Source organism: Girardinichthys multiradiatus, chromosome 21, assembly GCF_021462225.1.
Source record: "Girardinichthys multiradiatus isolate DD_20200921_A chromosome 21, DD_fGirMul_XY1, whole genome shotgun sequence".
Taxonomy (NCBI): Eukaryota; Metazoa; Chordata; class Actinopteri; order Cyprinodontiformes; family Goodeidae; genus Girardinichthys; species Girardinichthys multiradiatus.
Genome location: NC_061813.1, coordinates 20144596 through 20159859, shown reverse-complemented (window position 1 = coordinate 20159859; position 15264 = coordinate 20144596). Strand labels below are relative to the sequence as shown.

The 15264-nt window shown below is 42.3% G+C and overlaps 1 protein-coding gene across 2 annotated transcripts in view; it reads left to right on the top strand.

Moving 5' to 3' along the window:
- The window catches only part of myripb (myosin VIIA and Rab interacting protein b), a 163639-nt gene that overhangs the window by 74756 nt on the left and 73619 nt on the right, over positions 1–15264 (top strand). For both annotated transcript variants that reach the window (XM_047348954.1, XM_047348955.1), the window contains exon 3: positions 10897–11118. In XM_047348954.1, coding sequence (XP_047204910.1) covers positions 10897–11118 — 222 coding nt within the window. The remainder of the gene's footprint in view (positions 1–10896; positions 11119–15264) is intronic.

The following is a 15264-nucleotide window of genomic DNA, read 5'->3' as shown; positions in this document are numbered from 1 at the left end:
TCTCGTTCTTTCGGTCATGACCCAAAGTTCATGGCCATAGGTGAGGGTAGGAACGTAGACCGACTGGTAAATCGAGAGCTTTGCTTTTCGGCTCAGCTCTCTCTTCACCACAACAGACCGGCACAGCGACCCCTTTCTGTGGCAGCTTCACCAATCCGTCTGTCGATCTCCCGCTCCATTCTTCCCTCACTCGTGAACAAGACCCCGAGATACTTAAACTCCTCCACTTGAGGCAGGAACTCCCCTCCAACCTGAAGAGGACAAGCCACCCTTTTCCGGTCGAGAACCATGGCCTCTGACTTGGAGGAGCTGATCTTCATCCCAGCCGCTTCACACTCGGCTGCGAACTGCCCCAGTGCATGCTGTAGGTCTTGACTACAGGGGGCCAGCAGGACCAGGTCATCTGCAAAAAGAAGAGACAAAATCCTCTGGTCCCCAAACCAGACCCCCTCCGGCCCTTGGCTGCACCTAGAAATCCTGTCCATAAAAGTTATGAACAGGACCGGTGACAAAGGTGTCGTGGTGCGACATTTTGGTCTTTGCTTTTGGTTTTGTGTTTTTGTTTACCTTTTTAGCTAGATGTTTCTTATTTGTGTTTTGTATTCATGTTTGTAGTTTTCTGCTTTGGTTATCTTCTGCCCCCCAGTGTGCTCTCCTCGCTCCTAGTTCCCTTGGCGTCGCTTTCCTATTTTCTTAGAAGGGTTTCCTTATTATGATTATTATTTATCAGAGTTCTCTGGCACTCCCTTATTTATTAGTTTCTTTTTTGTTGTTATTAGTTTTTCATTTGTTTTCCCCTTTTAGTTATTACTTGGTTTAAGTTCCCTTTATTCTCCTATTCTTCTTAGTTTGTTCCCCTAGTTCATATTTGTTCTCCAGCCTCTCCTCTATAGGTTAGCTTTATTATTGTTTACTTTTATTCTAGTCCTCGTTTCCTCTGCTTCATTCTTAGTTTTATTCTATCCGTGTTAGTTTGAGTTTGTTTACTTTTGTAGTCGGGGTTTCCTTATGGTTTCTGTTTCACTAAGTTCTTAGGTTATTGTGTTCCCTCCAGTTTCTCAGTTTCCTTCAGTTCATGTTTATCCTTGATTCTTACGCTTTATTTTTATCTTGATTTATAGTTTCATTTAGGTCTGCTTACTGTCCTGTCTTTAGTCCCTTTCCTCATGCTTTGGTTTCAATAGGTTCACCTGCTCCCTCTGCCTCCCTGCCTCCCTGCCTCCTTGTCTCACCTGTTCTTAGTTCCTTTGATTACCTGCCTTTGTTCTCCCTCTGTATATTAGTTGGTTTTGTTTCATTGCCCTTTGCTGGCTCCTCTCGTCTCTCACCTTCGTTCGTTGCCCTCGTCCATGCTTTGAGTTCCGCATGTTCCTGCAGAAACTTTGTAAGTTTGGATTTCTGACTCTGGTTTACATCTGCAGTGTTTTTGTTTCCTTTTTGATATTTTGAATAAACTGAAGACTGCGTGAAATGCTGCGCCCGAGCTCTTGTCTGCGCTTCGGTCCACCCCAAAACCCCACTGTGACAAAAGGGCAGCCCTGCCAGAGTCCAACATGCACCGGGAACAGGTCCGACTTAGTGCCGGCAATGCGAACCAAACTCCTGCTCCGCTTGTACAGAGACCGGATAACCCCTAGTAAAGGGCCCCTGATTCCATACTCCTGGAGCACCCCCCACAGGGCATCACGAAGGACACAGTCGAATGCTTTCTCCAGGTCCACAAAACACATGTGGACCGGTTGGGCAAACTCCCATGAACTGTAGAGGGTATAGAGCTGGTCCAGTGTTCCACGACCGGGATGAAAACCACACTGCTCCTCCTGAAGCCGGTGTTCGACTATCGGCCGGACTCTCCTCTCCAATACCCTGGCGTAGGCCTTACCAGGGAGGCTGAGGAGTGTGATCCCCCTGTAGTTGGAACACACCCTCCGGTCCCCCTTCTTATGAAGGGGGATCACCACCCCAGTCTGCCAATCCAGAGGCACTGTCCCCATCCGCCACGCAATGTTGAAGAGGCGTGTCAACCATGACAGCCCCACAACATCCAAAGACTTGAGGTACTCAGGGCGGATCTCATCCAACCCCAAAGCCCTGCCACTGCGGAGCTTTTTAACCACCTCGGTGACTTCAGCCAGGGTGATGAAAGAGTCCAACCCCGAGTCCCCAGCCTCTGTTTCCACCAGGGAATGCGTGATGGCAGGATTAAGGAGATCCTCGAAGTACTCCTTCCACCACCCGATAATGTCCCCAGTCGAGGTCAGCAGCTCCCCACCCCTACTGTAAACAGTGTTGGCGAAGCACTGCTTCCACCTCCTGAGGCGCCGGACGGTTTGCCAAAATCGCTTCGGGGCCAACCGGTAGTCCTTCTTCATGGCCTCACCGAACTCCTCCCAGGTCCGAGTTTTTGCCTCTGCCTCCGCCCGGGACGCAGCACGCCTGGCCCCACAGTACCCATCAGCTGCCTCAGGAGTCCCACAGGCCAACCACAGCCAATCGGACTCCTTATTCAGCTTGACAGCGTCCCTTACTGCCGGTGTCCACCACCAGGTTCGGGGATTGCTGCCGCGACAGGCACCGCAGACCTTACGGCCGCAGCTATGGGCGGCAGCATCGACAATAGATGTGGAGAACATGGTCCACTCGGACTCTATGTCTCCAACATCCCTCGGAATCTGGTCAAAGCTCTCCCGGAGGTGAGAGTTGAATACATCCCTGGCCAAGGGGTCCACCAGACGTTCCCAGCAGACCCTCACTATGCGCTTGGGCCTGCCAAGTCTGTACGGCTTTCCCCAGCGAATCCAACTCACCACCAGGTGGTGATCAGTGGACAGCTCAGCCCCTCTCTTCACCCGAGTGTCCAAAACATGCGGCCGAAGGTCTGATGATACGACAACAAAGTCGATCATTGACCTCCTGCCTAGGGTGTCCTGGTGCCAAATGCACTGATGGACACCCTTATGTTTGAACATGGTGTTCATTATGGACAATCCGTGACTAGCACAGAAGTCCAATAACAAAACACCGCTCGGATTCAGATCGGGGAGGCCATTCCTCCCGATCACGCCTCTCCAGGTGTCACTGTCGTTTCACACGCGGGCGTTGAAGTCCCCCAGCAGAATAATGGAGTCCCCAGGAGGGGCACTATCCAGCACCCCCGACAGGCACGCCAAGAAGGCCGGGTACTCCACACTACCACTCGGCCCGTAGGCTGAAATGATAGTCCCAGACCATATATATATATATATACATATATATATATATATATATATATATATATGACCAAGGTTATCCGCTTACGTCCTGGCTCCTCATGCCAATCCCCGAGCTGCGGTATAACTCCCTACATGGCTATGCACGGTCTGTTTTCGAACGCACCATAGGGCTGCTCAAAGGACGCTGCCAGGATTGGTGGCGTCCTGCTGTACACCCTACAGAAGGCATGTTGCATTGTGCTAGCTTGTGGCGTGCACACAATGTGGCAATCCTTTGTGGTGTGCCTCTGCCAGATGTGGGGGTCCACAACTAAGGTTCGGACCCTGGACCAGCACCTGTAATTGAGGTCAGTGCAGCAGCGAGACAGCACTGCTTGAATTTCATACAGACATTGTGACACAATAAGGGTACAAACTTTATTTTTCAGCCAGTTTGCCCAGGGATTTCCTGATCTCACAGAAGAGCTGATTTGTTCGCTGCAACTCTGTATACATCCCTTATGTTGTCAACAATGCCTCTGAGTGATTGAAGCACAGCAGTGGTGAGCTGTACTGCCGTCCTACTGTACCCGAAGTCCGCGGTGAATCTGATCCTAGCACCTCCTGTTGCCAACGGTCAGCTGCTGTGGGTGCAGGACTGGGGTCCTCTGACTCTACATCCCTACTGTTGCACACCCCAGATTCCCCCTGTCCTGCAAATAAATGTCAATACAAATGAGTGGTTGTGTCCTGTCTGCATTATAACATGTCACTATACGTAACAGTGTCGGGTTATAGCATGATCACATTAATGTACTGTATTTGAGACATCTATACAAACCATACATGTCAGATTCACCCTCATGTGCTTGCACAATGGCAGACAGCGTTGTCTACTATACTGTACTATACCGGCCATTATATGTGCATGTGGGGACAGCTCCAGCAACCCTGGACACAGGTGTTGCCGAAACATTCCGCTGATGCGCAGCGACCCTCTTCTTCACATCGACTTTTATGTCAGACCACCTTTTTTATGTCGGCCACTGATCTGCCTTCTGCTCCTGCCATGTTTACTGCATTCGCCACCTTCTGCCACTCCATTTGTTTGGTTTTATTACTAATTCCCGATGATTGGCTGCCAAATAGTAATCTACGCCTTGCCTCTACCTCCGTTATTAACACCTCAATTTCACATTCAGTGAAATTCCTCTTTTGTTGTTTACTCACCACTGCCATAGCCATGGTTTTTTGGACACGTTGTAGGTTTATAGTTCCTTCTCTGTAGAACTTTAGAAAGAAAAGTTCAAGGCACGCTTGTCTTTATTACCCCTTTCGTATGAACGCTGAATTATGTAGGGAAGCAGATCATACCTAACTTTGTTGAGCTCAGGTATTCAACTGTCAGATTGTAGTCACTCTGGTTCTAAGTTTGAAGAATTTGACCAGCTTGCCAGCAAGTGGGACATTCATGCGCGTTTCCTCTCCTGATTATTCTCTATGGGAGTTGTGGAAGAAAATGAGGTTCGGCCAGCAAAGTGTTTTTGTTTCATGACATCATGGAGATTCCAGCTGTGACTCCTCCTTCTTAGGCTGGAGTAAGGGTGGGTTAATGCGTCAGTGTCCTACCAGCATCTTCGATTATGTACAGCTGGGGACACAACATATGTATATAAAGTGGCTTGTCAAATGCATAGTAAGGTAATTCCAGAGCATTATTTCATTGTTTATCATTGAAAAAAAAACGATATCCTATACAGTGACAGGGATATAAGTCTCTATTTCATGACTGTCTTTTGTGCCTGGAAAGTTTTCCCAATAATTGAATGCAGGCCATAGCCTCCCAAAGAACAACAAAAATGTCAAAAAGGGTTCAGAAGTGAGTAATTTGCTGGTTCTTGTGTATTGCCCCAACAGTTCATCTAGGCATACGCTTGATGCGACTGTTTCTTCTCTTTGCCTTTTGAAGCTCTACTTGTCCAACAGCACGAAATCTGTACACTTGTAGTTTATTTCCCAATTTTAATCTGAAGTGAATAACCCAGTGTGGTGTCATAAAGTAGGGTTTAATGTGTTCTGTTGGTCATCAGTTAGGCATCAGGTTTGTGAGCTATAACTCTTAAGTCCCCAGCAAGACAACAGCTGTTAAGAGGGTGAGACATAATGTAGAAACCAAATATATTGAAAAATGCCATTATATAGATTACAAGTCCGGCCGTGACATAAATCAACTCTAAGCCTCCCTATTTGTCAGGGAGAGAAAGATGAACATGGAGGCACAGGAGCAGTGGGAGTAAAATAAGTGCAGTAATTGATTCCTATAAACACAAGGGGGTAGAAAAGGCAAGAAGAGGAAAACTACTGCAGTCTTTATGGAAAACGAGAGGGAGGGATGACAAAGAAAAGAGTTAATAAATCTTAAGGAGAAGCTTTTCTCGCCAGGAGTGGCAGGCTGCCAGGAATACCTTTCATGTCATTACATTTACATGGACTTCGGACGTCACACTATAGAAGGGATCAGTATTCAGTTTGTGTCCACTGCTAAACTCACAGCACCATCAATTTTTAAACTGCAGTGACTCATCAGCATAATCAATACTTTTTTTTTATTTGAGAGTTTGGAAACTTTAAACATTCAGCACCCTCAGAGATTTTCCCCTCACTAATTTGTCACAAGCTCTTGCAGTTAATCTTGTTGACATTAAATGGATGTAAGACCTGATAATTAGAAACATTTGCATTTTAATTGTCCTGAGAAAATTATGACTTGACGTGACATACAGCAGTAGGTTTCAAGAGAACCCTCCATCTGGCAGACTTCAACATAGTGAAAGATGATGTAGGTGATGAAAGGGACTGAAATTTTGGCTTCAGTAAACATTTACAGCAAGGACGACAGCAGTAACTGGTTAGTTACCTTTTACTGCTTTGTGATGTTGCAGTCATTAATGTAATCTAGGATGTAATTGTGTAGTGGAAGGTGAAGGATGCATGGTTTTCAATTTTTTTTCCCAATTCCAAATGTTAAATATGTGGCGTACATTTCTGTTTAGCCTCCCTGAGTCAGTCCTTTCACTTTTCGCTACAGTTACAACTGCAGGTGTTTTGAGATATGTATTTTCCAATTTAAAGATCTGAAGACCGAAATGTTACCCATTATCACACACAATGCAGCACAAGTTCAGTCAAACTGGATCAAGCGCATGTAGAAACACCAATTTTCAGACCTTACTACAAATTCTTAGTTGCATTTAGGCCTTGACTTTGACTAGACCATTCTCTCAGGTAAATGTGCTCTAATCTAAAGCATTATTGTGTCGCTCCGGCTGTATGTTTTGGGTTGTTGTTGTTATGCTGCAAAGTGAATGACCAACCAGTCTAAATTATCCATATTCCTGACAGCTCTGCTCAGCTTCCCTTTCTCTGCAGAAGAAAAGCATCCCCACTGACTGATTGTTGGGAAAGCTCCACATACTGTATAGCATTTTGCATTTAGGCCAAAAAGATATATCTTTGTGTCATCAGACCAGAGGACCTTCTTCCACACATCTGCTCTGTCCACTACATTGCATGTGATAAACTTCAAACAAGGCTTTGTACAGCTTTTTTCTGCTACTTTTGATGCTTGAATATTAGGCCTGACACCTAAACTGGATATCTCTGTAGCTCCTCAAGAATTACCATGGCCCTCTTGGCTGCTTCTCAGACTTATGCTATTCTTGCCCAGGCTCTCAGTTTAGGTAGACAACCATGTCTTGCCTCATGGTTTGCAGTTGTGCCAGATGGACTGAACAGCTCTTCCTAACATGTCATAATCAAACTCTGGTTTAAACTTCTGTACAGGTTTATCCCTGACTTGTCTGATGTGTTCCTTGGTCTTTGTGATGTTTTTTTCACTAATGTTCTCTACAAAACCTCTGAGGCCTTCAGAAAACAGTTGGATTTATACTTAGATTAAATTACACACAGGTGGATAATGATAGAATTTGAACAAGTTTAAGAGGATGGTAATACCTATGCAAGACATTTGATCTTATTGAAATTATGTGGGTGCTGGCATGTGGATGACCCATGTGTATCTGTAATCAGTACCATTGCTGGGATGAGCAGTGGTGTTGAGCTATGTGTAAATGGAAAGTTATCCCAGGCATTAGAAACTCCTTATGTGTTTGGTTTTATGTGTTTGGTTTATGTGTGCATTTGCCTGATGATGTACTTATACAGCCAGTGCCATAACTGCCATCTACAGTAACTGCACTGCTGATTAAACTCATTTAAGGGACACTGAAAACCAACACAGTTCCTGATCCTAATCAGAACTAAACAAAAACATTTCCAGGTAATAGCTTTGTCCGGCTTACTGAGATATGAGTTGAGAATGCACTCTGCACATTTGTGGCTTTTCTTTTCTTGTGTTCAGAAAGACAGTTTGGATCTACTTTGAACCGGACTTGATGTTTGGAAATAACATTTAAAAAGTTAATTTATGGCCTTCAGAATAGAAAACATATTCATGCATGTATCAATGTAGCACACTCGCACGCAGCCCTTCTCTCATGAGGCCCTTTATGAATTGGTTTGTTCATCTTGTTAATATGTGGTGTGTAATGATGCATATGAAAAACAATAAACGGAGCAGCAGAGAATGTGCTTGAGGAGCAGCGCTGATGACTTGGGGGGTTGCAGGAGATTGAAATACCCCCAACAGAAACACATTACACCCACTCAGGAAATTTGCAATATGCTGCATTCAGCACACTGTCGTGCTACACATTTAATTCATTGGCAGTCTTTTTTTGTGCTGATAATTTTTCTGTAGTATTGACCTTATTATGTGTATTTTGTTTTGATGGTGTAAGATATGCTTAATGCCATTTTTCCACATTTCTGCTCAGTATACTGTATACTGCTCTGTATACTGCATGTACAAGTGCATGTGTAGGATCACTGCAAACCCTGAAGGATGTGTGTGCAGCCTATAGAGGAACGTCTTCAATTATTAACTTGCTAGCCGTTCAAGCAGAACTCTTCTTTCACACCTTACCAGCAGCAACATCTTTGCCTTGCCTCCATTCACGCCTGATGATAACTGATGGTTGACAGTGTGGGTAAATGTGTTACACCCTCCTCCTCTTTGGGAATTCTTTTAGGAACAATTCACACAGCTGCTGTTGGGGCCGATGGTGATTGCTTTTATGATTATTACCACAAAACATCTCTATTTTTTTTATTCTTTGGCCACTGCCTCTAATCCATTGCACAGTGAGCAGAATTTCTAGAGGCTATGGATAATTTATGTTAATAGTTAGGGTTTCACATAGCTGCTTTGCTGGTTAAAACATTGATTGACAGCTTACATTTCAGGGTCTTATTTTCCTTGTCTCCAGACATGCTCTTAGTTTGCATGCAGAAAGAACGGCATCATATCCAGCAATATTAAAAAAACTGAATAATAATACAACTGAACCTGCTTATTGAAGGTTTTCTTAAAGTTTTTTTTGTTTACTGACCAAGATTTGTTTTTTTTATTAATCAATCTAACACTGTATAAAAATACTAAACGCCACTGACAGCTTCTCAATTTTTATTTTTTGCTTATTTCTTGCTATTTCTTTGTAAATCAATAATTTACAGTTAAAATCTACCCTTAAACAACAGGGGGCATTAGTTTACAGAATTCAGTAATGCTAACTGACTTGTGTCCTCCAAGTACGACTGTTTGCGTTTAATGTGTGTTTTTAATCACGTTTTTTCTTTAATGGCGTTTATTTGTTCTTTGAACTGTATAGCAAATTATTTCTGAAAATGATCATTCTCCAGAACTGTTAGTATCCATGATTGTTTTGAGATTGTCAGATTGTCATTTGTTGTCTTCAGGCTAAAAGCCTTGCAACCTGATTGCCTTTTCTGATCTTTGTCATATGGTTTTAAATTTGAAGTGTATTTCCTGGGAAGAAGTCTCAAAGACTGATGAAAATACATAAGCCATAATCCATATCATAATGTTTAAAAAAATCACAGATCCTCTGTTGTGTTTACTAATGCCAATAAGTCACATCAAACAGATTGCATTATAAACTAATAGGATTCAAAATGCTACTATATTTCTTGCTAAAGTGACTTTAAAAAAAAGTTTATTTAGTGTTATATGTTCCACATACTATGAAGGCGAGTGCTTTCATTTTGAAACATTTATCAATACCTAAGGCTCTTATTCTGAAGCAAGTAATGAAGTAGTTCTTGAGTAGCCCTTTTGTGTTGACAGATTCAGAAACCTTGGTGGTGCTGATTGCTCAGTACCAAGTATTGACTACTTTTTAATCATTTAGCTGCAACTGGCTAACCGTTAGCTGCTAGCAAAATTGGGGAGTCTAGAGTCCCTGTATAACATGTATTTATAGCAGATACAGTAGCTGCATCATAAATTATGATACCCATCCACTTTTTTTTATTTTGTGTCTCTTATTAATGTATCAAAGATACTGTGTAGCTTTTAGCACTGTTTTGGGGTTTAGCTCATTTTTAGCTTGGTGTTTTGTCTTGGTTCTGTTTGTTTTTTTTTTTGTTTTTTTGAGGGCCTGTTTTCTGTTTTGCAGCTTTGTTCCTTTCTGCGTCTGTATCTGTTTTTTGAAAAAAACAATAGATGAGTGTGGATGTAATTCTGTCATTTTTGCTGCAAAAGTTGCACCAAGTTGCAAAAAAAAACAAAACAACAAAAAGATGTATTTTGTCATCTTTTGAGCTGGACGTATTCAGACTCCCCTATATACTAATATTCTCGCTGTCTGGTCCTCAGTGACATCAATGGCCTTGATGTACACAACGTGAAAAAAGTGGAGCAATTTTAAGCATGCTTTTTTTAATTATCTAACTTTTTGTAAAAGTTTCCATGGAAATTCATAATTTACTATACAGTAATAGTTTAATTCTAATTGTTTGTTGAAAGGAAATGCTCTAATGGCTATTAACATTTGAAATGTCAGAAGAGTATCAAACTATTCCACATTTATTGTGAAACTGAAACACCTAGTGTTGATGTGACTGCTTGCAGTTTAGGCTTCTGCATCCTTGGCTTTTAATGGGAAAGGATGCTCATTCTGAAATCTCGTAGTTCAGTAGCCTGTTTCATTTTCTAAGGATTTTCTGATTCTGAGGCTTCACTTCATTTCTCTAGTTTCAAACTCTAATTGTTTGAACAGTGGATTGGCTTTTTTTCTTGCTTTAAGCATCATCCTCTTTGAGTGAACCCAAACTAGGTTACTATTTATGCCAGTTCACTGTCACAATGCCTTAATTAATGGACAACAAAGCTTGGAGGAAGCAGATGTGCATGGCATGCCCTCTTCAGCTGTAGTTTAGACTGATGCAAAAAAAGCGAGGCATGTCAGGTCCTTCCAAATTGAAATGTCAGCCATCATGTTAATTCCATTGAATCGTCGTAAGAGACGGAGAGACAGGAACACAGTTGGGATGGAAGGAAATGACCTGTTCTGCACTCTTCTGTTTTGTTTTAATGCCCAGCACCCTTTTGAATTTTTAATCCGCTGCAGCTTTTCTAATTATTCTATGTTGCCTACTTACTGTGCCGTTTTCACTCCCTGCCGCTCAACCAGACGCTCACCAGCCTCTCGCTTCCCTCCCTATCTTTTCTCCGTCTCTCTCTCTGTCTCTCTCTCTTTCTCTCTCTCTCTGTTTCTCTCCCCAGTGAGATGAAGCAGGAGCTCGCAGAGGAAGGCAGCAGATGCTCCATCCTTTCCAAGCAGCACCGTTTCAACGAGCACTGCTGCATCCGCTGCTGCGCGCCCTTCACCTTCCTGTTCAACCCGAAGCGTCAGTGCCTGGATTGCCAGTACAACGTGTGCAAGACCTGCTGCACCTACAACAAGAGGGACAGAGCCTGGCTGTGTTCAGCGTGCCAGAAGGGCAGGTTAGTGTTTGCTGACACACACACACAGCAGTGACTGGAGGAATGAAGCTAGACAACACATGGGAGGGAAGCTGTGATATGTTCTGACCAGAGGAGACCGATCCAGAGGAAAATTGTTTGTGGGAAAATAAACTGATATTTATTACGGTGGGTAATGTTTGGGAGAGGAAGAAGGCTGGAAGACATAGATGTGAGCGAAAAAGTGAATGAATGAGCAGAAAAGGCGGGCTGGTGTAAATGAGTCTTTTAATGATTTCCAGGATCTTTTTAGGCTTTGGTTACTTCATAATAAATAAATAAAAAGTGACATTTCTCTTACATTTTACTATTGCTTGTGATCAAAGGTCAACAGAAAACAAGGTTATTGAGGTAAATCAAAATAGGAAAGGAGTAGAATGGTAGAAACCACTGAGGATGATTGGGGAAAATGGGTTTAATGGAATTTGTACAGCCGCAAACCAAAGTGTCATCTTTTGTTGTTCTTTTGTGTTATTTTTAACATATACCTTGGAATGTCATTGATTTTATTTTTTCTTTAGCTCTATTTGTTCTGGCAGTCGTCCAGTCACATTACTAGGGCTTATCTTTGAAAATCAAGGTTTTCAAAAGAAAGGCCAAAGAAAACAATCAGAGGAGGGAGAATGTGGTGCTGCTGGTTGTGTATGAGCTGTTTGTGCATATATCTGTTTAGGCTGTTTATTCATGCATGTCCATCCAAAAGCCTTGGGAGTTGTTCTGGTGCCGCGACTCAACAACGAATGAATAGTGAACTCCTTATGTTCAGTGCAGGAATGATGGGGTGTTGAAAATGCTGCCCGGTGTTGTTTTTTAATCCGTTTTTAGCTGATTTATAAAAAAATGGGTTGGAGACTTGGATTATAAGAGATGTGTGTGATCGTTGGATTTGTCATATCTTGATTCTACCAGAGCTTTTTCTGTCTTAGGCCAACAGATCTCATTTTGTGCATTTGTTGTGATGTCTAGAGTAAAATGCACCTGTAGTATATTTTGACATTTCTGATCATATGTGAGTGCCACTGGACCACAGAGTCAACAAGGTCATGAAATGTTTAGTCTCCGTACCAGCCCTCAGTCCTCCATCTCTTTCCGTTTTTCATTGATTTCTGCTGTATGGTGAGATGAGTTAGAACTGCTGCCCTTGGTTCTGCTGTTTGAGACAGGGGAGAGAAAATGGAGCCAAAAGCCAGGGAGGAAAGAGAAGGAAAGGAATCATGTCAAAAAAGGTGCCAAGGTTTGCATCGATCATCTTCACCGTCGCTCTCTTTTTTCTTTCCTGTCTTTCTGTGTATCTCTCTCTGACTGGGGGCTCCACAATGTTCTCATTATAAGCTTCAACATTGACGCAGATGAGCCTTGTGTTACAACGTTGCCGTCTACATTCAGACACAGCACTTTTCATTAGCGCATTAAACCGGCTTAAATCTGATTTTAACATGAATCAGCCTCTCTGGTTGGAGTCCCGTCATTTTGGAACAGTGATTTAATTGTCGATTGAAGCTACATAAGCTCTAGAAATCCGTCCATCCATTTTTTATACCTGCTTCTTCCGTACAGGGTCACGGGGGAGCTGGTGCCTATCTCCAGCAGTCTACAGGCAAGAGGCTGGGTACACCCTGGACAGGTCGCCAGTCAGCTCTAGAATTGACATTAGAAATTATGGTTTGTTAGTGTTGGAGTCAATGATTGCAAAAAAAATAAAACATATTGATTTGATGCTAAATAGACTGTAGCTGTGCTACAGCGTGAATGAGTGGAGTTATTATGCTGAAAATGCAATATTGAAAAAGTAATTAACATCCATAGATGATGTCAAGTGGAACATGTCAATGTGGAAACAAGTTAATCTCTATCTTTTTACCTGATTTGGCTTGTTTTGAATATTTTTCTCTGTGGCATTTAAATGGACAAATGTATAAATTACCGAATGGTGTCACATATATGCAACGGCTGTCCTTCATTGCTCACAGAGGCACGGCCATGCTGCTCGAAACTGCGAACCATCGAGGGAAAGCAGATTTGTTATCATGGCACACATGGACTCACTGAGAGGCTAAAGTCACCCACCCGCAGAGGATGGATGCACGCGTGCCTGCAAGCAGAGAAATTCTGTGGGAATATGCATTGATCAAGCGTTAATTAGTTACATTATGAAAGGAATCTTGGCATTGAATCTTTTATAACAGGGTTGAAAGAAGGGATGGTTGAGTGCAGATGAGGATAATATCTGAAAAGACACACTCAGACCAGCATTTAACGTAGATTTCCCAGATCCAGTAGGAGTATGGAGTCTGCTTGAATTAACAGCATCCTAAACTCTTGGTCCACACGAACCCACAAGAACCACTACTCAGGTTTAGTTAGAGGGGTTGAAACGTTTCTAGCCAAAAGTGAAAAGCTGTTTTGTTCTTGTCTTACCCAGCACAGCAGGCAAACTCCTAAAGGGAAGGGAAAGAAAATGGAAAAGGAAGGTCAAAGGCAGAAGAGAGAGGGAGGGAAAGAGGATAAAAAAAGAAATGGCAAAGGGGCACAATCCATTCCAATTATTCAGGAGTACAAATTATTAACATTCTGTTTTTTTGTCTCTTTAAGGACATTATTCTCTGATTCTTTTATTTCCTTCTTTTTTGTTAAAGTTTGCTTTGTTTTATGAGTTAATCCTCTCCATCCTCCCTCTACCTGCAACGTCTCCACATTTGCATTCAAACTACAGCAACCCTCTGTGCTTAATCTGCAGAAATGGACTACTCAGAGCTTTATAGAGTCCTCTGGCTATAGAACAGTGTACCCACCCGTCTATAAACAGCGTGCATGTGTTTGTATGCACAGAAGTAGCAATAAACTAAAGTGACAAACTGCTTGCACCATTTTCATAATCTCTTCCTAAAGCATGACTGTGAGGAGATTAGTGCGTCTGCCGCAGGCCAACGCCGTGACGTACATGTACACAAACTCACATGCAAAACAAGAGAGGCTTACAAATGATTATGTGTACATTAAATAACTACAGAATGACAGTATAATTTATGTTTTTCCAATAAAGTAAGAAAAGTTAACTTAAGGTTAAATAGCTGGAAGCACATCTGTGGATGAGATTGTTAAACTGTTGTTCAGAAATGCACAAGTTCTACAGTCCATCATAGTATTATTGTAGCTCTGTTGATGCTTTTAAACACACAGGCACACAGATTCCACATTTAATTTGGACCTTTGCGACAGGCCGGCCTGCTTCAAAATGCCAAGCTGCTGATTGGCCAGAGGTCTTAAGACACTAGCTCAGCACGCACTCTGAAATCTGGTCAGTAGTTATTGTTGCCAAGTAGTTACTTAACATGCAATCTCAGAAACTGCCATTGCAAAGTTCATGTGCGTGTCACATCCACTCATTGTTAAACAATTTGAATAGTTTCCACCACACATGGTTTCAACTTGAGCCTACTTTTTATTTAAAGAGGTTGTGAATTACCTTTATCAAAATGTTACTGGACAAAACAACTTAAAAGTAACTTTACACAGCTAGCTGCAAAAAACAGTTTTTTAAGCTGAGATGCTCCACAGTTCATAAAGATACAAGGTTTTCTGGAAATGTTGGTATATTTAAAAAAATACATGGCATGAGTGTCACACTTATGCCATAATGCTATGAAATTATCAGTGACCCGATAATAATATAATGTATTTATGTATGTATATATAATAATATGCTTCAACTGAAATACACCAAAACAGAAGGAAGGGAACTTAAGTTGAACGAGTTCATTATATCATCCGCGTGCATGAGGATTGTGACAACCCTGAAGAAATCCCTACGTCCCTTTTATTCCTCATCCCATTTGCTTGTATGATGTTAGGCTGACAGGTTAAGGGAGTTGTACCAATTTTCTAATAATAAATTATGAACTTGGTATATAGCATTAAACCTCCAGCCCACTGTGAACAAAGGAAGTAACTTCCTCCACCCTCATGCAGTTGCACACTGTAAATTCAACACCTTTCATCCCAATACGCACACACTATGCCTAATGGGGGAATCATTATCGATATGCATACTTAACAGAACCTAATATTTCACAAAAATCTGCTTCATTACTTCTTGTTTGGATAAACCTAAACAGCTCAAGGTAAGAA